Here is a 22,882-nt window from a genome sequence, read left to right as displayed (position 1 = left end):
GACAGAGTTCCTAGGACTTGTCTGATCATAAATGATGCTGCTATAAACAATGGAAATGATGAGAGCTATCACTGACCCTTGGGACTACTGATGGGATTGCTGCTGTTCAGATACTCAATGAAAGCCCATTAGTATGTATAAGGAACATGGACAATGCAAAGCCCACAGGACATCCTGATTCGTCAAACTGCTAGTAAGTGATAAGTCACTTAACCAAAAGAGCACGTATTTCATCAATAGAATTTAATTGTAACTACAAGACTTATACTTCTTATAAGATCATTGTAAAGACAAATTTAGAGGGAAAAATTGCAAGTATTTGGCAATGGGACAAACCATGAGAGCTCTGTGATGAGCTGTAACTCTAGCCTGAGGCAACATGTTTATACCTGAACCTTGTTAATTCTCATTGTTAAGAATCCAGAAACCATGTGTTTATTCTCATAAGGTAAGATGATGAAGCAAGCAGATGAACTATAATGACCTTATCACACCACTATAAAATGCTACTGATAAACACTGAGTAAAAATATAAAAACTAGTAAGAGTCTCATGCCTGAAAATTATCAGAAACTGCCAAACATTACACTATCTGAAGAGAATGACTTACACATCCAGCTCAGAAATATTACATGGTCCAAGTGTTTGTGAATTGCAAGAGCACATTAGGAACACTCAAGAACTACAGAATACATCAAATTTTCAAACTGTACATAAGTGAAAATGTAATCGTCTAATTAATTTTTATAATGGAATGTCTTTATATTCTCACTACACACTAAAAAGTATCAAAATGATCAAGCAATAAAGGACACAAGGGAAATACAGACCTTTCCTACATGGGGTGACTCAGCTTCATGTGAATAGATCTTCTCAGTGACTTCTCCCACTGTGGCACAGACACCCCTGTGGCTGTTATCAAACCTGCTCATGGAGGAACACATGGGCTCTCTGCCCAAGTATAAAATGGAGAAAGGACCTGACAGTTGATTCTTAGGCACCTGTTTCACTGGCCACAAGTCACATCTGTGAGCATCCTGGAGATAAATATCAAACAACCCTCTTATGAACCCTTCAGAGAGTTTGGAAGTATCCCATTTATTCTCCAAAGAAACCTTCATGTCTAGGACTGGGCTGCACTATAGCTTAATTTAAAAAGCTTCATGAATCAAGCTTTAGATAATGCACATCCGCAGACATGAGAAAGCATCTGTTACTCAACAGTGAACACAGACTGAATTACTTTCTTTTGGATTGCTATGATAAAACACCACAATGAAGGCAACTTATAGAAGAATGTATGTAGGCTCATGGTTCCAGGGGCAGGCCATGATGGCAGAACAGAGGTGGCTGGTGACACTTGGCAGCTGGCAGACAGCTGGAGGTAAGTGATCACTTCCTCAAACACAAACAGGAAGCAGGAAATACTAACTCAAAGTACTGTGAGTCTTTTAAACAAGTCCAGCCCAAGTAAACTACTTCCTCCAAAAAGGCATACCTTCTTATCCTTCCCAAACAGCCACCAACCAGGGACCAAGTATCCACACACCCAAGACTTATAAGAGACATCTCATTCTTAACTCCACAAGGAGAATGGGGCATGAAATCTTCAGTTTGCAAAATAGCAATGATTTTAAGTTTTCCCAAAATATTTCTGCTTAGTTTTTTTAAATTTTTCACTCAGTATTTAAAGTCCTAAGAGATGTGGCAGAAGGATTCTGACTTCTTATTCTTGAGTGTTGGGAAATTTTTCCATTGGCATTTTTCACCTGGTGCATTGAGGACACCAACTAAACACACTATTGTAGTGAGATAGTCCTTCTGTGGCACTGACCATGCCCATTGGGGGGTGGAGCCATGGGCGGAAGTGACCTGTGGATGGAGGTCAGAGAGAGAGCCAGGAAAAGCTCTCTTGCTGGCATGACTCAGACAGGAGAGCATCGGGTAGAATTTCCTGGTGTTCATCTGTCTAGGTTGTAAGTTATTTCTCCCTGAATAAACATCTATTCGGCCTATTTGTTTATCCTGATCCTTATTTAACCGTGATATCTGGTGTCAGAAGTGGGATGGCGGGCGGAAAAACCATATTCATTACACTCTACAAAGAATGAGCCTGTTCACAATTCTAAATGAACAACCCTTGATTCTAAACTCATGACCTGAAAAACCCAAACCATAATTATGAACTTATGATCTCAAGTCCTTAAACATGACCCCCAAGTTTGGGGTTCTTGAAAAGCTGTCATCATCATTATTAATAATTTTCATTGTTACCCCTTGCTCTTACTGTATCTTTGACTTTAATTATTTTCAATTGCAGCCATTGCCTGAAATGTAATTCTCCCTTAGAGGAACCCATTCTCAAAAAACCAAAATTAAAAAAAAAAAGTATTTAAAAAAAAAGCCATGTAAAGATGAAAAATACACAGAGAGTTTGGGTACTATATGTTATTGTATTGTCTTTGAATGTTTGATTGCTGAGGAGGAAGGAAAGCTGCTAAAAGATATTTGATTCTAAATGATGTTAGAGGGCTGGAAAGATAGCTCAGCCATTAAAGGCTAGGCTCACAACCAAAAATAAATGCTGCTGGGAAATGCCTTGACTTTAAAATTTGAGTCTAAGGCGATGTTACTTTGAAAAAGAGGTTCTGCTTTTGTTTCCACGGAAGATGAAAAGCTTCCTTCCAGACTAATATGGTTTTGTCGAGTAAGACCCCCTGAAGCAATGGCCCAGGAGATCCAAAATCTGAAACAGCTGAGACCATGCAGCCTCAGACTACTACAGTCAAGGTTCGGCCAGGATTCTGGGTTTTCTCAGGATCCCCTGGAGATTGACAGTACCCCAAACAGCAGGAAGCAGTTTCAAGAGAACTACACCCACTTTCCCAAATATTGTTTATCAGTGCTTACTTTCATTTGAATGGGGTTGGTTATAAATGGTTAATGATCACAGTCAATCTCTTTCTAAAGAAAAAAAAGGGGGTGGAATGGAATATAGAAATGACTACATTTCATTGGTATGGATTTTGGTTTACTGATACAAATTTAAGGTCAAATTTGTTAAAAACGTTTTTTTATTTAGACAGAAAAGAGGAGATGATGGGGGATGCCCTTCTGTATGCTGTGAATATATGTTTCTCTTATTGGTTGGTGACTAAATACTGATTGGCCAGTACCCGAACAGGAAGTATAGGTGGGGTTACAAGACTAGAAGAATGCTAAGATGAAAAAAAGGCAGGGGAGCAGTGGTCAGAGAGAGATGCCATGTAGATGCCGAAGGAATAACATGCCGAAGCATTAAGGGAAAGCCATAGCCTTGTGGCAATGCATAGTTTAATAGAAATGGGTTAATAATTAAGAAAGAGCTAGCAAATAATAATCCTGAGCTATTGCCCAGTTTATAATTTATATAACCCTCTATGTATTTATTTGGACACAAAGTGCTGTGGGACATGGTGAGGCAGAAACCTCCATCCACAGGAAAATAGGGAAAACCCTGGCTTTGGTTAGGTGAAATCTACCACTGGCCTAAGCACAGATACATTCCATATAGTCCAATTGGAATGTATTGGAATAGTGGAATATTGGAATAGTGATACCCTCACCCTGAGTGGAAATTTAGTTGCTAGTGATACTTACAATGAATAAAGTTTTATACAAAAGCCTATGTAACATCATGCAAAAGAAGTCAGGCAGAGCCAAAGCCTGTGGGTGCTATGTGATATGAAGTGTCTTTCTTTAAGAAATTAGAAACAATTCCATTGCTGACCACTTTCTTGTTTTGCCTGTTTCTTCTCACTCAAAAGTGTACCGTATTTCTCTTTTGCATGTGTGTGTGTCTACCTTTTTTTAATTTTATATATTTTTATTTAAATTAGAAACAAGCTTGTTTTATATATCAATCCCAGTTCCTGAGCACTCCTGTCCTCCCCTTTTCCCCCCACCAACCCCCTTCTAATTCCCTTTCTGCTCCCCAGGGAGGGTGAGGCCTTCCATGGGGAGTCTTCAAAGTCTGTCATATCATTTGGAGCAGGGCCTAGGCTCTCCCCTGTGTGTCTAGGCTGAGGGAGTATCCCTCTGTTTCTCTTTTTAATTATCATGTTATTTAAAAATTAAATTAGCATATACCATATTAGGTTTCATTGTGGCATCTTCAAGGACAATTTGTTTCTCATCCCAGATGAAAAAATTTCACTTAAACTATACATGCATGTTTATACACCTTTAGGTAAAAAAAAAAAAAAAAAATCAATCATATGATTCCTTATGACTTTCCAGACATCTTTCTGTTGTTTTGACCTCCTCTCTCCTTTATTCCACTTTGATGCTAGACTATAGAAAGGAATCCAGTTTCATGGAGAAGGCAACAGTAAACCTTCAGAGATCGTGAGGTCCTCTGTAAAGTTTTGCCTTATGTGATGATAACCTGTTATTTCATACTTATTTGGAAAACTATTCAGAACAGTGACTGTAATTGCTAAGGATGTTAAAGTACATGCTGTACTTGGTGTGAATTTATGTGTAAAAGCCATAAAGTCATTAATAAATTCCAGTGGACAAAGTGGTCGTTTTCCTAACAGCTTTTGACCACGAGGCTCATGAGGCTGTCCACAGAATACATGCACTGCCAATGGGGTGAATAAACCAAATGTTAAGAATGTATTGATGTTGATACCCTCTGCTCTGGTTTCAGAATGTGGAGGAAGTAGGCTGGACAAGATCTCTGAAATGGTAATGTAGCAAACGCTAAATGTATTATACTTGATACAAGGGCAAAGTGTCAATAGATAAACTGATCAGATTCATGTTGACACAATCACAAAACTTGACAAGATGTAACTACCATTCCAAGGCACAAAAGGTATAGTTGCAACCAATTACCTTGTGCCAGAATTCACAAGGGAACCTATATTTCATATTGCTAGCCAGGTCAAAAATCTGTGGCTAGGGTGGCCCTAGGTCCAGTAGCAAGGTTTTTACTGTCCTTTTGATAAGTAGATGTGGTGTACCTAACACTCTTCTCAATGTGATTTTGAGTCCATAGATAGCTGTTATCATCTTATATAGCAAAGATAAACTCTATAATGGCTGATGGTTGCTCCACAGATCTGTACCAATGAAATTGCTGAGAACAATTGATTGCTACTGTGTTATGAGTGCCTTATGGTCAACTATAAATGAATTTTAAAATGTGCAACTCATTCATGATTCAAAGAATTTTGGCAAAAGTTGACAGATAAACACAAGAGCCTGGGGGAAATAATTGAAATGTTAGGAAGTGACTACATTCTACTAGCTGTGACACAAACGTCAGACATGAGGAAGTAGATATGGCTATAGTGACCTATAACCTCACTGAAGCCTAGTCATTGTATACAACTCAGGAAAAAATATAGATAGGGCTACAGTAATTACTATGACTCAGTTAACATTACCTGAAAGGCCCCCATATCCAATTCCAATTATTTCTTCCTGAAGGCCATCTCTGCATAGCTTTGGGAGTGGTCTGATGGACTATATAAGGTGGTAGAAAGGTAACTGAAGACAAGAATCTAGTGTACCAGTTTTCTTCAGTTGGTAGCCAGACTGTAGCGGAATTTTTCAGAAATGTGGCCATCTTTGATTCACCCACACATATGTAAGTATTCTCTTCCTTCTGCTCCTCAAAACCTAACGAATTCATCATTTTACACAAATCACTACTTGTATAGAATACTTTCATTGCTCTTGTGCAGTACTTACAACATTCTAATCTTTGCTGCATAAGAAAACTGCAGAATATTTAGGTTAGTGGGTCTTTAAAAGGTTAACCTTCCTGGTTCCAGAGATAAACTACAACTGTAGAAAGTGTCTTTTCTTGACTGAAGTGAGGATAAAAGGTGAGCAGGTTACTGACTTGTAGTGTGTAGAAACTAGAGAGATGTCCACACAGCCTCAGTGCACAGGGCAGCTGCAGAACAAGGAATAGTCTACATAAAACTGCTGTGCTTCTGGAATTTAGAGTTGTTGCTGGAATAAGACCACTGGTGCCTATGGTTCTAATTTGTTACAACCCCTGAATCGTGTAGTTAACACTTCCAGGTTTAAGACACCTGGCTTGAGCCAACCTAATGAAACTTCCAATACTCAAGTAAAGCAGAGAATGCTTGAAGTTGTGTATCTTACAGGGCTTTGAGAATTTGCCTCAATCCAATAAACTTGTAACTAAAAAAAAAAAAAAAAAAAAAAATGTACCATATAGTTGCTAGATATTTGTCTTTACATTCATGATAATTTTTCAAGATAAGGGATTAATGACAACTATGAGATTTATTTAAAGAAATGTAAAAAAAAGTAGCTTATTTAGACCTTGTATATATCTCTCCATTGATGATGATGATGATGATGATTTGTGTGTTGTGTATGCTCATCAAGTGTCAAACTCAGGAGAGAGCATCATGTCTTTGAAAATTGAAGTTACTTTGAATTCTGAAAAATATTACTTAAGTTTACATTTAATATATTGTTTATGAGCCCAGCAGTGGTGGTGCATGCATTTAATCCCAGCACTCAGAGAGCAGAGGCAGGCATATCTCTGAAGTTTGAGGTATTTTTTTCTCACTCCAGCTCAAATATACAATACTGTTCAAGAGGACATTGGAACTAGAAAAGGCTTAGCTATACAGTGTGACCCTATACCTTCACGTGAATTGATAGTCTCTGCAATTTCCTTCCTTACATCAGGGCTACTCCTACTGCAACTGCTCTTGTGGGAGAATGTGGCTTGTGTGCCCAGGTGTCTCATGAAAGATGGAGGCTGCCAGAAGGTCCTCACCTGGATGTTTAACGTGACAAGCAACACATCGGAGACCATCAACCGCCTCTCTTCAGAAACGTTAAATGAGTTTGTAAGTCTTTCCCTTACTTTAGGCTTTTTCATAAAAAAAAAAAAAAAAAAAAAAAAAGGTCTTGATTCAGTCACTGGGATGATTAAATGAAAAAATATGAACCAAAGTCCAAAGTTCAAATAATACACATTCATAGACACAAGAAATCAACAGCCACTAAAATATGGGGTGCAGGGCTGGGGGCAATGAGAGCTACATGAAATCACTAAGTTTAGGGGTAAATGAAATACTTTAAAATACATTTGAAAGCATTTTAAAAAGATTTTTCTGTAATGTATTTTTTTTAAATTTGTACTCTTGGCATAAAACCCTAAAAGTAATGATTAAAACAGGGCTCTGACTTTACTGTTCTTGGGCACTCTGGGAAATCTGCACTGGTATTCTTCACTTAGCATACTGCAGATATACAATAAAGGAGAATCAAACTGGATGAATCCCCTAAACTGGAAATAATTAATATGACTGAAACAATGTCGTGGGGGGGAGAAATGCAACAATAATAGTAATAGTAATAGTAATTAGCTTTTCAAGACCACCAAATCAAGGAGCCATTGTTTAAAGAATTTGAGGACATGAGTTTAACATTACAAAATGAGCACTGGGTTAGAAAGATAAACAGGCCTCCTCTTCCTGATGAATGTACTTTAAAGGCTAGATCTTATCTGTTCTTAGTCAGTCTGGGAGCCAAAAATAGACAAGAGCTTCAGCATCAATGACTCTGAGCACAAGGCTACCAGGTGCACAATGAGCATTTATTAACACTGGCCTCTGCAGTATCTGTTTTAGTTTTGTCATTCTCTGTTCCTGATTGGCAACTTTCATCTAATGATCTCTAACCACTCATAATTTTGTTGGTTACCAAATTTAAGTAGTAAATGTGGTAAATAATATATAACAACATGTAATATTTAAAAATCAACTAATGTTTAAATATTACATTATATTTTTACATTTAGTTTTTTCCCATTGTGCACTGTTTCCTAAGATATTATACTTTGAATCTGTTGCAATTAGCACAGTTGCGTCCATAATTATGAGCTGGATATGTTCATGGTATATAGATCCAGTGCTAATAGAATATATATATATATAATTAGAGGAAGTATGTAGCTTGCCCCAACAAGAATCAAGAGATAGTATACACACACACACACACACACACACACACACACACACGCACGCACGCACATGTGTATATGTATTAAGCATTGGTTTCTATTCCTATAAAATGATAATCATTAAAATAGTGTTTTGTAGATTTGGTGTTTTAGTGCTTCCTTTGCAAATAGTAACTTTTTAAAGAGTGAGAAACCAGAACTGTAAAGTTGTGAAGATATGAGAAACTAATAGGTTAGATGTGAAAATTAGATTACATCTCCAATGGAAAGAAGTAAATAGACCAAAGGTTTCTTTTTTTAATGTCTTAATTTAAAGATTTAATGTACTCTTCACATCCCAATATGAATAGGGGAAGTTTTACAAGGCCCCCAGCTCCTACAGAAATAATTACAAGTTAATGGCCTCCAATACATGGGGAACCAGTGTTATTTAGGGAGAAGCCCCTTCATAAGGCATCCAATCCCAAGTGGTTATTCACAAATACATGTTCATATGAGCAACACTAAGTTGCCTTACAGGGGTCATAGTTAAGTATACATGTGTATATTTGTTTCTGTGCATGTGTAGCAATAATAAAGAAGAGAACATAAAGTTGAGAGGGAGTGAAGATCTAGGAAGATTTGCAGGGAGGATAGTGTGGGGTAGAAATTATGTAAATACAGTATTCATAGCTGAAATTCTCCAAAAACTGACAAAATAAATACTTTTAATTACACAAGGAAAATGCATTCATACTTAACACTCTGCTCACAAGTTCATGTACTCAATTCCAAAACTCTAACTATTTGACTTTTTTTCATCATCTCCAGGATGCAAAGTATGATCCAAGTCAGAAATTCCAGAACAGGCCCACCATGAGCTGCCACACTGCATGGCGCTCCATCCCAAACAGCAAAAGGAAAGCTCAAAGGATGGAGGTATGTCCTCACCCAACCACCTGAAAACAAGTACCATTAGGCCATGGTAACCACACCTTCAGAAGTGGGTTGAAAGGATGAGCACACAAGAAAAGCAACTAGACAGCTGACATAGTACATACAAAATAAAACTGAGAGTAACTTCACACCTATCCACAAATTGCTCATGAAATTGTTCCTATTTTAATCACAACCTTATCATTAGGATTGAACCTGTTATTATGTAAGAGACTTTGAACTGATTTGAGTTTTCATGATTAAATTTGCTCTCACGTGCAGGCATAAGAAAAATAAGAAGAGTAGGAATTTTATGATTACTAAAGTGCTTCCTTGGAAAGCAAGCATTGTACACTACTGACCATGACATCAACCCTTCTTGACTTGGAAGATGTTCCTTGTTGTATTTCTGATCTTCTGCCTACTGTTTCACTCTAACCTGATACCATTCTCTGGGGTTTTTGCATGCAGATCCAGTAAAATACTATTCATATTTCATGGGGTACAAAAATGACCTATCATAACTAGACAGACAATACTAGTGTATTTTTACTATTGTCTACATATCTGATAACCTGCCCATAACCAATCACAACATGACTTAAAATAACCATCATCATATATGTTCACAAGGCACACATATAATCTGTTCTTCATGATTTACTGGAATCAACTTTCTGTATATCTGCTATGCACAACTGCAATTGCAAAACCTAAGAAAAGTGAAGGAAGAGTGTAGAGAGCTACCCTATGGCTAGACACTTCACAAAACACTATCAGTATTGCTTCAGTTAATCAGCAAACACTTCACAAGCCATGAAGACTACACTAGTTGCCACATGTAATTCAACCTGCAGTTGTACCCTTATTTTAATATGATGCTCAATTGTGTGTGGGTTTTCTTTTTTAGCCTGTGGCCCTTCTGGATGTGACTATCAAAATGTTGGATGCCTGGAAAAATCTTCTGTACCATGTAGAAAACAACATGGCTAGTCTTGATGGAACTCCTCATGATACCATATCAAAAGTTGCATTGATTGATGGTCAACTCAAAAGACTCACGAAAGATATGCAGGCCATTAAGACTATACTCAGCCAGGTGAGTCATCTCTTTAAACTCTCTTACTTTCTCTCATTTTTCAGGAAAACTGAAACATCTGTAATGAAAACTGAACTTTGGATGAAGTTTCTGTCTCCCACAGTGAAATTTAGGCAGTCTTGGGAATAAAGGGTATGTGGTTCTTCAAACTTCTCAAAAGTGCTTCACTCAGCACCTCTCAACACAGATCTGAAGAAATGTTAATGATTCCTAGAAATGATTTGGACAGTGTCTTTTCTGGGCAGAGTCAAAGTATCCTGACTATTTCAGTACGTATTACCACAGTATCCCTAAGCTAAAAGCATTTTAGACCACCAGGTGTAATCCCCATCATTTCTGTAGCTTCATGCCCATGATTTATGGAGAATAGATATTGTTGAAGGAAGGAAAGGAAAACTGTCTCCTAAGAAAACTAATAAAATACAAATGGCACATCAGAGATAGCACTGAGAACATGGAAAAATTCCTCCCAAGAAAACTGACACTAGATTCTCTATTGTCCTTCAGTCAAAAGCATGTCAATAGCCAAGCAGCAATTCTGTCTACTCCTGTAATGATATACTTCATCTGGGATCAACTTCACTACAAAATATATATATTCATGGTTCTTCTGTCCAGTTTTTAGCTAAGAAACAGATTTATAGTATCCTGATCCACATACATGAAACACATATTTTGGCTTAAGTTTTACATTCATAACTTTCCTCAAAATATTATTCAATACTTAAAAGTAATGAGTATTAACAAATATTAATAATATATATAATAACTGGTTGATTATTATTTTGTGATTAGGTGCATCCCAAACTTAAGGAAAATGAGAACTACCCTGCCTGGTCAGGAGAGCCATATGTACAGCAATCAAGAAGAGGAATTCAACTTTTTGGTTTACATAGCTTGTTCTTCTGCTTGCACAGTGATGCACAAAAGGTGTCTGATTTTGTCAATATCCTGAGACAACAATTTGTGCCAAATAAATGAAAAGCTTCCATCCTTCCTATATATTTCCTGGACATTTCCTCCTGATCTAATCCTTAAAAGATTCTTTACATTTTATAGTGTTTCAATGTGTGATTGAATGTAAGAAGTCACTTCTTTTGTAAATTTTATTTTCAATTATAATATAATAGCATCACTTCCATCTTTACTCTACTCCCTACAAACCTTTCCTTATCCCTTCCCACTTACTACACTCTAGTCTCTATGACATATATTGTTTCCTTTTCTTTAATTATTTTTACATGCATATATTATTGTTACATATATGTGTGTATAGATGAATAAATATGTAAATACAGCCCTTCAAATCCATTTATTGTTGTTTGTATACATGCTTTTAGGACTGACCATATAATATTGGATAAACAATTAGGGGGCTCATGCCTTGGGGATACTAATTCTACCTCACTCAGTAGTCATTATTGTTTTTGTAGCTCTTCATCTAGAGGTAAAGCCCTATGTGATTTCCTTCATCCACAATGGGTGTCACTTGATGTTAGAACTGTTCAGGAATTGTTTAAGCAGACATAATGTTGAATTTTCATGGGTATAGCTTCGATGTGTGTGTGTGTGTGTGTGTGTGTGTGTGTGTGTGTGTGTGTGTGTGTTTTGCAGTACACTCCCTGATCCCCTAGCTCTTAACATTCTTTCCACCCTCTCTTCAGTGATGTTCTCTGAGCCTTAATTTTGGGTGTTGTGTTGTAGGTGTATCAATTGGCGATGGGCACCTCATGGCCAGTTGTTCTCTACATTCTGAGTAAGTGATGCTTTCTGTAATTATCTCCATCTGCTCCAAAATTTCAAGCAGAGTATGGCACACTAGTTTGAAACATATTGTCGCACTGGCTTCTGTGGTTTATAGGCACCACAACTAAGTAATGCTACTGATTATTTTCCTCCCATGGCAACTTTCCTAGCACCTTCAGGTACTAAAAAATCTGGTGTCAGACAGGAAGCTTTTGGATCAGTTACAGCTCAAATCCTCTCAATCTTAAGTACCTTCAGCAATATGGACTTACTTTCCAGGTCTGATAAACAACCAAGGGCAATAGCAATAGCTTACATTTGGGAAGACTATTAGGCCTCCCTGATCAGTAACTGGAAAAGACATATCCCATGCCTATAACTGGGGTTTTCATTACATAGTCTGTGGCTTTTGGGATGACTGTTATCATTCCTGGAACTTCAACTCCATTTACACTATACATGTGCTATACATGTGTGCATGTGCATATGCCTATATATAGTATATGTAATTTCAGATGATATCCTATACCTTTTTAAATATCCTTAATTTATTTATCATCCTTTCCACTTGCCTTATGTCTTAGTTGGGGTTTCTGTTGCTGTGAAGAGACACCATGACCATGGCAAGTCTTACAAAGGAAAACAATTAATTAGAGTGGCTTATAGTTTCAGAGGTTTTGTCCATATCATGGAGGCACATGGTGGTGTGCAGGCAGACAGGGTACTGGAAAAGGAGCTGGGAGTCCTACATCTTCATCTGCAGACAGCAGAAGGAGTCTATGTCCACACTGGACATAGCTTGAGCATGGGAAAATTCAAAGCCTTCCCACACAGTTGCACACTTCCTCCAGAAAGGTCACACCTACCCCAACAAAGCCACACTTCCTAATAGTGCCACTCACTATGAACTTATGGGGGCCAATTACATTAAAACTACCACACCTTCTTTATTGTCCTTACCCCACTTTGACTACAGCCCCATTCCTGCTATTTCCACATTTCCTTCTTCGTGTCTCTTACGTCCTGATATTCCCTCTCTAGTTCCACCCCCTCATCCCACCATAGTGCCCTTGTACTTTCCTGGTTTCTTCAGTGACCCCAGCTAATAAGTGCACTTCTGAAGAGAAGAAACATAGATGGGAGATATGGTTTCTTTCTGGCTCTGGTTACTTCGCTAATACTTTAGAAATAGAAATGTCCAATAAGATCAATTTTTTATAATTTCTTTGTTCATTTAATAATAAAAAATGAAAAAACATTAAAATTTATCACAAAATGAGTTTTTCTTAAAAATAAGACGTGATGCAATTTCACTTATAATCACAATAAGTCTATATGCCATCATAGAGCTCTCATCTGGTAGCTGATGGAAACAGAACCAGACACCCACAGCTAAACACTGAGCCGATCTCCTGGAATCCAATTGCAGAGAGGGAGGAGTGATAAGAAAATGGGTCTAGACCAGGCTACAAAAACCCAGAGAGACCGTTGACCTGAACAAGGGGGAGTTCATAGACCCCAGACTGATAACTGGGAAACCAGCATTGTACCGACCCAGACCCCCTGAACGTGGGTCTCAGTAGAAGGTGAAGGCAGAGTGATCAGCTTGGGGACAATCATATCATATATGATAAATTATTAGTAAAATCAAATCTAAAGCAAATTTGTGCCAGATCCATTAAATTATTCATGGAGTTTGCCAACATTTTAACCACTATTTTACCCTGGATCAAACTTTTTGTCCTATAAGAAATGTACAAATGACCTGTCAGACCTACGTGACCCCAACTGGATGGTTTCCCCCTACACATGGAATTGGGATGGGGGGGATGGGAGGGGAGGGTGGTTAGAGTGCATGTGAGAGGGCAGAGAGGGTAAAAGGGAGGGAAGGAAGGAGAGAGGAAGGGAGGGAAGGAGAGGGAACTGGGATCGACATGTAAAATAATAAATTAAATTAAAAAAAAAATGCTTTGACTCCAAAATTTAAGTTCAAGGACAAGTTACTGGGGAAAAGGATTTCTATTTTTGTTCCACAGAAAATGAAAAGATGTAGATTCCTTCCAGACTAATGTGGTTTGATCAAGTCAGCCATCTTGAAACAGAGTACCAGGTGATCCTACATTCAAAACAGCTGCACAAAGCAGCCTTACAGACTACAGCCAGGATTTCTGAATCTTCTTCAAATCCCCCATGACAGTGCCCCTTACCAGCAGGAAGTAGTTTGGAAAGAACAATGCCCAAATTCCCAAATATTGTCTATAAATGTTTGTTTTCATTTAAACAAACATGGACTTGGTTATATAAAATAAATAAATAAATAAAAGAAAGAAAGAAAGGAAAACAAAAAAAAAAGAAATGTACAAATGATTTCAACTTAGATGCTAAAATTTACAATCACATGTCAGAAACATGAATAAGTTATGGTTATTATATATTAAGAGGACTCTGCCATTGGCAGCATTTTATATTACTGAAACCATACCTCTTCTTGACTCTGAAGAATCTCTTGAATATCTGTTCAGTCCTACCTTACTTCATTGCTGTCTCCGAGTCTTTCCAAGCAGGAATTGTAAAGTACGCTGCAAAAGTATTTCACAGGCAACAACTGTGGCCTCTGAGGAGTAGGTCAACAATACCAGCTATAATTTACCATTGTTATCATCTCTGCCACTTGATTCTTTGGCATGATAAGTCACAAAGCACAATATTTACATTGCTACAAACAAGCCTCTAAAAACTTTATAAACCCACACTACACTCGTTATCAAATTTCAGTGAAATTGCAGTTGTATTCTTCTTTTGATGTGATGTTCAAAAAGTTTTGCTTAGGCTGAAGTCACTCTAAACATGACCACCAGTATGTAAGACAGCTGAAAAAAAATCTCTAAAATATTTGGTAACCAATTATAGGCTGTCCAAACAGTGATTCTCCTCCTCCTTCTGTGTATTAGAACAACATACAAGATTTGAGTAAATTTTGATGAGACCAAAATAACCTCAGTAATGTTAAAAATAACCAACACTAGAAACTAATTATTGGTAAGAAATATCTAATAATCCATCAAGCCCAGAACATGGGCCAAAGGTAAATTTGTTAAGAAAATATGATGGATGGTGAACTGTCTGCTTTTTATCAGCTCCTTTACACACAGGGCTTTGATTAAAATCATGGATACACAATGAGGAGCTCATGGACCCCAGACTGATAGCTGAGAAACCAGCATAGGACTGATCTAGGGCCCCTGAATGTGGGTGTCAGTTAGGAGGCCTGGGTAGTCTATGGGACCTCTGACCGTGGAACCAGGATGTATCCCTAACGCATGAAAGGACTTTGGGAGCACATTCTCCATGGAGGGATACTCCTTTAGCCTAGAGACAGGAGGGAGGGCCTAGACCCTACCCCAAATGACTTAACAGATTTTGATGATCCCTCCTAGAAGGCCTCATCCTCACTGGGGAGTGGATGGGGAATGGGACGGGGAGTGGGTAAGCATGGGAGGATAGAAGGGAGAGGGAACCAGGATCTATACGTAAATTTAAAAAAAAAAAAAAAAGATCATGGTTACACAGGAAGAGGAAAGAGGATCTGGTAGGCTTCAGTCCTAAGCCCTGCATGCAACAACTTCAATTTGAAAAGTTCTAAAGTTATCAAGGTAGAGTTAAAAAGGAAAACTCCTGATGAAAAAAAAAAATCACCCAATAACAAATATGCAAAAATTTGCACCCAAATCATGTCAGAGTCACAAAAGCAAAAGATTGACTGACAGAAGCTAGGTAACTATAAGCCTTCTTGAGTCTAGAAGGAATTCAGGTAGATATGATGGCTCACTTGAGTAGTAAAAGTGAAGCCAGTATTCACGACTACTCTCAGTAATATGAAGCAAGTAGAATTTGTGTTGTAGGAATCATGTTTTTAAAACATGTTAAATGCCATATTCTATAGATCTCTGAAGTGTTTGAAGATGACCCATCTTTCTAGTATATCAGTTTGACCTTGAAAACATACCTAAAGTGACTACAAGTTTGATTGTTATAGCTGACTAATTACTAATCTACATTTCCTGATTGTCTTATATAGTAACTTTCAAGAACTAGAAATTTGTATTACATTGTAAATGAGCTGTATGGATATAATACCTTCAGTATTAGAAACATTTGTGCAGTATATTTTAGCAAAATTGATCTCAAATTTGTATTGATATACAACATTTGTATACAATATACAGAAGTCCAATCCAAAGTAAAATATTTAAAACTAGTAGTTGCTTTTAAAGAGTAGATTCAATAATCTACCTTTACATCTCATTATATCTATATCCTCCCTTTATTCTTTTCGGAGTAGGTTCAGGAATCTACCCTTTTTATCCTATTATATCTGGATTCCTCTTCATTTTTTTTCAAATTTCTTTTAGTTTTAGTTTTGAAAAGCAAAACTTGAATGTAATCCCCTTTGTTCAACTTTCTTCCTCGTCATAAGCAACAACATTTTGCAACCAATCACCCTAAACAATGACAAATATCTATAACACAATGAGTTACCAAAAACCAGCCTCCCCACCACTAGGGAATGTGGGTGTCATGTTCTCAAAGTTACTTCCTGTTGTCTGTGGGTGATGACAACTTTAGGGGATCCTGATTTTAAAAAATTGGTTAATTGTCAAGCTGTATCATTTGTTGTCCAGTCTCTGCATAACGGGCAAGTACAAGGCTTGTTTCAAATGATGGCTAAAGTAGTCTATGAGGCTGTAGCACCTCAACTAGCCACCACAAGCAGTATCTGTGAGGATGCATCATATCAGCAAGTCAACTCAAAATTGTTATGAGCAGTTTGTAGTCTTAGGTTGGTGTTGTTCAGCATAATGGTGTTGTGATAGTCCTGGTGAAATTGTCATTGAAGGACCACTTCCCCTTTTGGAGACTTCAAAGGTCACTGTTAGGCATGGTCATGGTTCACTGTGGAAAACTGATAGAGACTCAAACCAGAAATCATATACAAGAAGGCAGACAAAAACCCTTTTCTAGAATTGGTTAGTGTTGTATATAACTATTAATAACATGACAAAAATGATGAATTTCGTAGCAATACAGTAGTCCTAAATATTTGTTTTCCTTCTGTTCCATATCAGATGGCTCTTCTGACAAGAGCAGAGATTTTATATTTTTCTTGAACAAGCATGCCTGGGTTTAGAGGAGAGAGTCATTCTTCAACTCCAAAGCCAGCTTTTAATCTTTAATTTAACTGAGACTACAAAAAGGCTATTCATATACAATGTCTGTCAAGAAATAAGCAACAAATATTTGGGAAGATTTATAAAACTTTACCCTGTTGTAAATGTGATATATCAATATATCAATTCACTCTTATTCTTGGGACAATTTTTCTAGATGTTTTGTCCCTTTTCTCTAGATGTCCCATTTGTCCAGTGGTCTCTGGATTCCTTAGCTGGGTACCTTTTCCTAGAAAGAAAACAATAAAACCCTTCCTTCTCCAATCTTAAATTTGGGAGAGGTTCTACTTGGCAAATTATATCTGTTCAAATGAAAATAATTTGTTAGTATTATAGGTTAGTTTAGCTTATACAACCATGCTGCTTGATGAACTATCATTTCTTCTAATTAAGAGGTGTCTTGTTCAAAACCAATATTTATCAGTTTTCATGGTAGCCTTTCTTTTTCTTCATCTGTGGAAACAAAAGCAAACCCCCTTCTCCAATGCAACACATGTACCAGTTTCGATTCAGTACCAAACACTTCTTTGACATATACTGGTTGGTTTAATTCCATAGTTTCTTCTGTTATCCAATGTCTCTCTGCAGCTGTTATCCCTTTCTCATTTGCATTCAGAAAACTTCAAGTTAATAAAGTACTATGCAATCTATTTTTGGGGTTCTTTGTTATCCATTTCCGTTTATTTAGCATATCTTTTAGAGTTCTCTTTGATCTTTCTATAACTGCCTGCCCTGTATGATTATGTTGTATACCTATATGTTTTGTAGTGAGGTATTCACTTTGTCCACATCTATGGCACTGACCACAACCTTTAGGGGTAGAGACAGGGGTGGAAGTTACCTGGGAGAACTAGGTCTGAGGAGGAGCCTGGGAGCACTTTCTTGCTTGCAGGATGTGGACAGAAGAGCATCCGGAGGCATCCTTGGAACCAGGAACTTGCTGGTGTTCATCTATGTTGTAAGTTATTTCTCCCTGTATAACATCTATTTGGCCTATTTGTTTCTCCTGATCCTTATTAATTCACGATAATGTTTTATATTTAATAAGCAAAAAAACCTTTCATTTTTTTAGAGACATGATGGAGTATTATCTGTTTTTATTTGGGCATATATAACCTTGATGGCCATTACTTCTAGCAAATGTGTAATTACTGAGTCAGGATTTTCTGAATTCAAAGCTATTGCCCATTGAAAACCTGAATAGGTGGTATACATATTTTGCTTTTCCAAATTCTACAAAACTAAACACATCCATCTGCCAGAATTCATTCCTTTGTGTACCCTTTCAGTTACCTCATGAAAGTAGTTATACAACATTTGATTGTATAAAAAATAAGTAGGACATTTCTTTGCTTATTGCCAAGTGATAGAAAAACTTTTTTCAAAATTTGCTATTGGCTTGATATTTTTTATGGAATTCTGATGCCTTTAGCACATTTCTTACCAATAGTTGATCAATCTCATTATTACCTTGTGCTAGAGGGCTTGGCAGACCAGTATGAGATCAGATGTGTGTAAGATGTATAGGTTTTCCGCCCGCCGCCACTGGTCTTGTCCCGCCGCCGCGCCAGCCCCAAATAACACACAGAGACTCTGTATTTGTTATTATACTGTTGGCCAGTTACTACTTTCTTATCGGCTTGCTCTGTCTTAATTATTAACCCATTTCTATGTATTTCCACGTGGTCTTAACAGCGAGAGGCGGCTGGCGGTTCTATTCTCTCTAGATTCTCCATCCTGACTCTTCCTCTTTACTTCCTATTTCCTCCTTGTCTCCTAGTCCCTCCTATCTAGTTTTCCTATTGGCCAACAGTGCTTTATAACCAGAGAAACATATACAGAATGACATCTCCCATCATCTCCTCTTTTCTGTTTAAATAAAAAGAAGGGTTTTAACCTTAACATAGCAAAATATATCACATAACAGTTATCAAATAAGAATCACAGTTAACACTATTTAGGCCATTAACATTTAGCAAGATTTGAAGAAAATATTCCATCATCTATTTTATCTTGTGAGTCTAAACTCCTATATGTACCTTATCATTGAATCCTAACTAAGGAAAACTATAACCATACTCCTTCAAAGACCACAGAAGGATAGTATATAAACTCTAGAAATGACAGAGACATCTTGCCTTTTCAGTCCGCTGAAGTTCTTCTGTAATTTTCCATCTTCAGCTCATAGGCCATAGTGTGTCTGGCAGACTCTTCAGCAAAGCAGGAAACTTTAAACTGTCTTCTTGTATTGGCAGTTTGTCAGTCATTTTCCTCTGTGTCCTGCAGACTGTCTGGCAGACTCTTCCATGAAGCAGGAATTATGTAGCAATGTCCTTCTTGAATTAGCAGTCACTTTTCTGTGGGTCCTGCATATCCAATTTATACGCATAACATCAAACAATCCAGACAAGAGCAGTATCTTGTCCAAATGGCTAGTCTTGCCATATTGAAGCAAACTCCATAACGCGTTTCTTCAATGTCCATCTTCCTTTCTGGTGCAGGTGGTATTACCAAGAGCAATTATGTCTCACTGTCATGAAAACCCTAAACCATTTTAAATGCCATTTTCTGTAGGTCTTTGAAAGATTTGAATAATTCCTATCTAACTCAAATATATCTCTATATATCTTATAGAGGTATAGAAAAGAAACATTCTTTAAGTCAATAAATATAATAGGCAAATCTTTAGGTAATAGAGAAGGCAATGCATTCCATTCTTTAGAGAGAACATTGTCTAAATAACTTTATTAATGGCTCTCAGATCTGTAAGCATTCTCCATTTTCCTGATTTCTTTTTAGTAACAAATAAAGGAGAATTCCAAGGGCTAGTAGATTCTTCAATATGTTCAGCATTTAGCTATTCCTGAACCAGCTGTTCTAGAGCCCCTAGCTTCTCTGAAGTCATAGGCCATTGTCCTACTCAGACAGGATTGTCAGTTATCCATTTTAAGAGTAGGGCTTTAGGTCCCTCTATGAGCTCAACACTTGTTTTATTCTGTTTCAAATTAAATCCTCAAAAAGTCATCCATGCTGCTTATGGTCTTAACTTTAAGTTGTAATGATGATGTTGCCAGAAGATGTGATAGATATGCCACCAAAGCAAGTCCAAGGACACTGAAGCTCGGTTCTGACTTGTTCCAATGTTGTCTAACCTTTGGATACTAAGCAAAACTCAAACAAACCAAATATAACAAATATTTATTAAAGAGAAAGGAAAAGAAAAAAGAGCAATCTGTGAGCACTAACTGCCAATCAGCTATCAGGACACAGCAGGCTGAAGCTGGGTGCTGTGGATGCTAGGCAAGCTTGTGGCAGGTATGTGATGAGCATGTGGTCATGAGCTGGATTGGATGTACAAGCTCTGGGAAGTCTCAGGGTCTGGGAGTGTGTTCCTTTGTCTAAGTAAAATCTGAATGAAAGCACCAAATTCAAGGAAAAATATTTTAGGGCTTGTTTAAACCACTGGCATTGGATGGAGGGGGATGGAGGCACGGCTCACTTGTCTGAGCTAGCTCATGGCAGGCAGCTGATTGTTTTCTCGGGGCTAAGATGGGGCCCTTGTGGCGTGATTTGCCCCTGTCCTGCCATATGGGTGCCAATATATAAAAGGAGTTCTTAATTGGTTTAGACAATAAAAAGTCAGAGTCAGATATAGAAGGAAAAGCTGAGAGATCAAAGAAGAAACATGACACAGCATGCCCTGTTCCTAAGCATCTTAACAGAGAAGAGAACAATTTCCTATTTCTCCCTGTTTACATCCTGTTCTGCCCAGCTACATTATTCCCATCTGTCGGTACAGACCTCCAGACATGTATGGTTAGCTAGTGGCAAGCTCAATTTCTGACCTTCCATTTCTTGTGCAATGTATCACCACAAGCCAGGGAGTGGAATGTGGTAGTTTTAATGTAATTGGCCCCCATAATCTCATATGAAGTGGCACTATTAGATGATGTGACATTGTTGGAGTGGGTATGCCTTTGTTGGAGAAAGTGTGTCAATATTGGGGCAGTTTTTAAGGTTTCCTATGCTCAGGATACTGCCCAGTGTCTCAGTTGACTTCCTGTTGCCTATAAGATGTAGAACTCTCATTTACTTCTACAGCATCATGTCAGCCTGCATGCTGCCATGCTCCCTAACATGATGATAATGACTGAAACTCTGAAACTGTAAGTGAGCCACTCCAATTAAATGGTGTCCTTTATAAGAGTTATCATGATAATAGTTTTTCTTCACAGCAATAGAAACCCTAACTAAGACATAGGGGAAATAGGAATATATAGACAGACATTGCTCACCCTGAGCTAGTCTCCTACAACAGATAGTGGTAGATGATAAATAACATTTAGGCACAGGAAGAATTAAGAGCTTGTCAGAAATGGGAAGAACCCTACAGGCAGTGTGTACCCAAGGGTATAAAGGGTCCAACCCTTCCTTAGCTCCTGGCATTACCAAAGCTGCAACGGATATAAAATCATTGAAATTGTACGCCTTGGAACTCTGAACAAAAGAGACCTGCCTATCCACGCGGAACAACCCATAATTTCCACCTGCTTGGTCTCTGACCCCACCTCCAGTCTTCTGCTGGAGTCCTGTGCCCCTCCCAGAGATCTGCCTATCTCCCCTGGTCCACTCTGAGTTCCTGCCTGCAAGATCCCTGACCCCCAAAGCAGGGCCTCTGCTAAAGAAAGAGGCCTCAGCTGGAGAGTTCCAGTTTCCAGTGAGATCCAACTATCCTGCAAAAACTTCCCAAGTTTCAGCTCAGCCTTTGTTCCCTTCCATTGGCTAGAGGTGAGTCTGGGCCCAATTGGGGCAGCCTCTCCCCTACAACTTCTCCCCTCCCACTCCCCCAAACTCCCTGGGTTGGCCCCTGATCCTACTGCTCCTGTGTCCTGTCCCCATCGAGAGCATCCTTGGAGCTCTGATACACCCCCACCCATCCCCACCACGAGCCTGCCCCTCCTACCCTGTACCCTACCCTGCCCACTGTTCTGCCACTCTGTTTGAGCACTGGGACAGGGAGTGGAGCCAACAGTCCACCCTACTTCTGAGACTTCTCGGAGCAACTCTGAAGAAAAGAGACCTGCCTATCCATGTGGGACCACCCATAATTTCCACCTGTTTGGTCTCTGACCCCACCTCCAGTCCTCTGCTGGAGTCCTGTGCCCCTCCCAGAGATCTGCCTATCTCCCCTGGTCCACTCTGAGTTCCTGCCTGCAAGATTCCTGACCCCCAAAGCAGGGCCTCTGCTAAAGAAAGAGACCTCAGCTGGAGAGTGCCAATTTGCAGTGAGATCAGACTATCCTGCAGAAACTTTCCAAGTTTCAGCTCAGCCTTTGTCCTCTTCCGCCAGCCATTGGCTAGAGGCATCTTCTATTGGATCCTCAGCCCTGACCCCATCCCTGGGTCCCTGTCTGTGGAGAGACCTGCTATAGAGCTTCGACCACCCAGAGCTACAGATATTGAATGTCTGACCCACATAAGTCCACCAGGGAAGTACAATAGAGAGAGGGGGAGACCCCATCAACACCTATTGGAAGAAGCTATGGGAAGACAGCAATATAAGAAAACACCTAACAACAGAAAGACAAGCATGACACCACCAGAATCTAGGCAATCTACACCAACTAGAATGGAACACAACAACAAAGCAGAGGAAGCAGAAGGGAACAACTTAAAAATTACCATCATAAAAATGATAGAGGCCCTCAAAGAAGATGTGAGAAAATCCCTTAAAGAAATGGAGGAAAAAACAAACAAAAAAGTGGAAGAAATGAACAAATTCCTTAAGGAAAGTACAGAAAGCCAAGAAAAAATAATTAAGCAGGTGAAGGAAACAGTTCAAGACTTGAAAACTGAAATAGAGAAAATAAAGGCAACACAAACTGAAGG

At 38.5% G+C, this 22,882-nt stretch overlaps 1 protein-coding gene across 1 annotated transcript; it reads left to right on the top strand.

Moving 5' to 3' along the window:
* The first annotated feature begins 1,332 nt into the window (after positions 1 to 1,332).
* On the top strand, positions 1,333 to 11,097 carry LOC127229103 (prolactin-5A1). The gene is made up of 5 exons (XM_051194106.1): positions 1,333 to 1,384; positions 6,724 to 6,887; positions 8,816 to 8,923; positions 9,831 to 10,019; positions 10,815 to 11,097. The coding sequence occupies exons 1-5, from the start codon at positions 1,333 to 1,335 to the stop codon at positions 10,998 to 11,000; spliced, it is 699 nt and encodes a 232-aa protein (XP_051050063.1). The 3' UTR covers positions 11,001 to 11,097.
* The last annotated feature ends 11,785 nt before the right edge of the window (positions 11,098 to 22,882 follow it).

The sequence above is a fragment of the Phodopus roborovskii genome, unplaced genomic scaffold, assembly GCF_943737965.1.
Source record: "Phodopus roborovskii unplaced genomic scaffold, PHOROB, whole genome shotgun sequence".
Lineage (NCBI taxonomy): Eukaryota > Metazoa > Chordata > Mammalia > Rodentia > Cricetidae > Phodopus > Phodopus roborovskii.
This window is presented reverse-complemented; position numbering and strand designations above follow the sequence as displayed.

Excerpts from the sequence above, each read along its gene's own strand:
- LOC127229103 (XM_051194106.1), top strand. The coding sequence starts at position 1,333 with ATGGCAGAACAGAGGTGGCTGGTGACACTTGGCAGCTGGCAGACAGCT. Across the intron at positions 8,924-9,830 it reads GGAAAGCTCAAAGGATGGAG|CCTGTGGCCCTTCTGGATGT; the intron begins GTATGTCCTCAC and ends TTTCTTTTTTAG. Across the intron at positions 10,020-10,814 it reads TTAAGACTATACTCAGCCAG|GTGCATCCCAAACTTAAGGA; the intron begins GTGAGTCATCTC and ends TTTTGTGATTAG.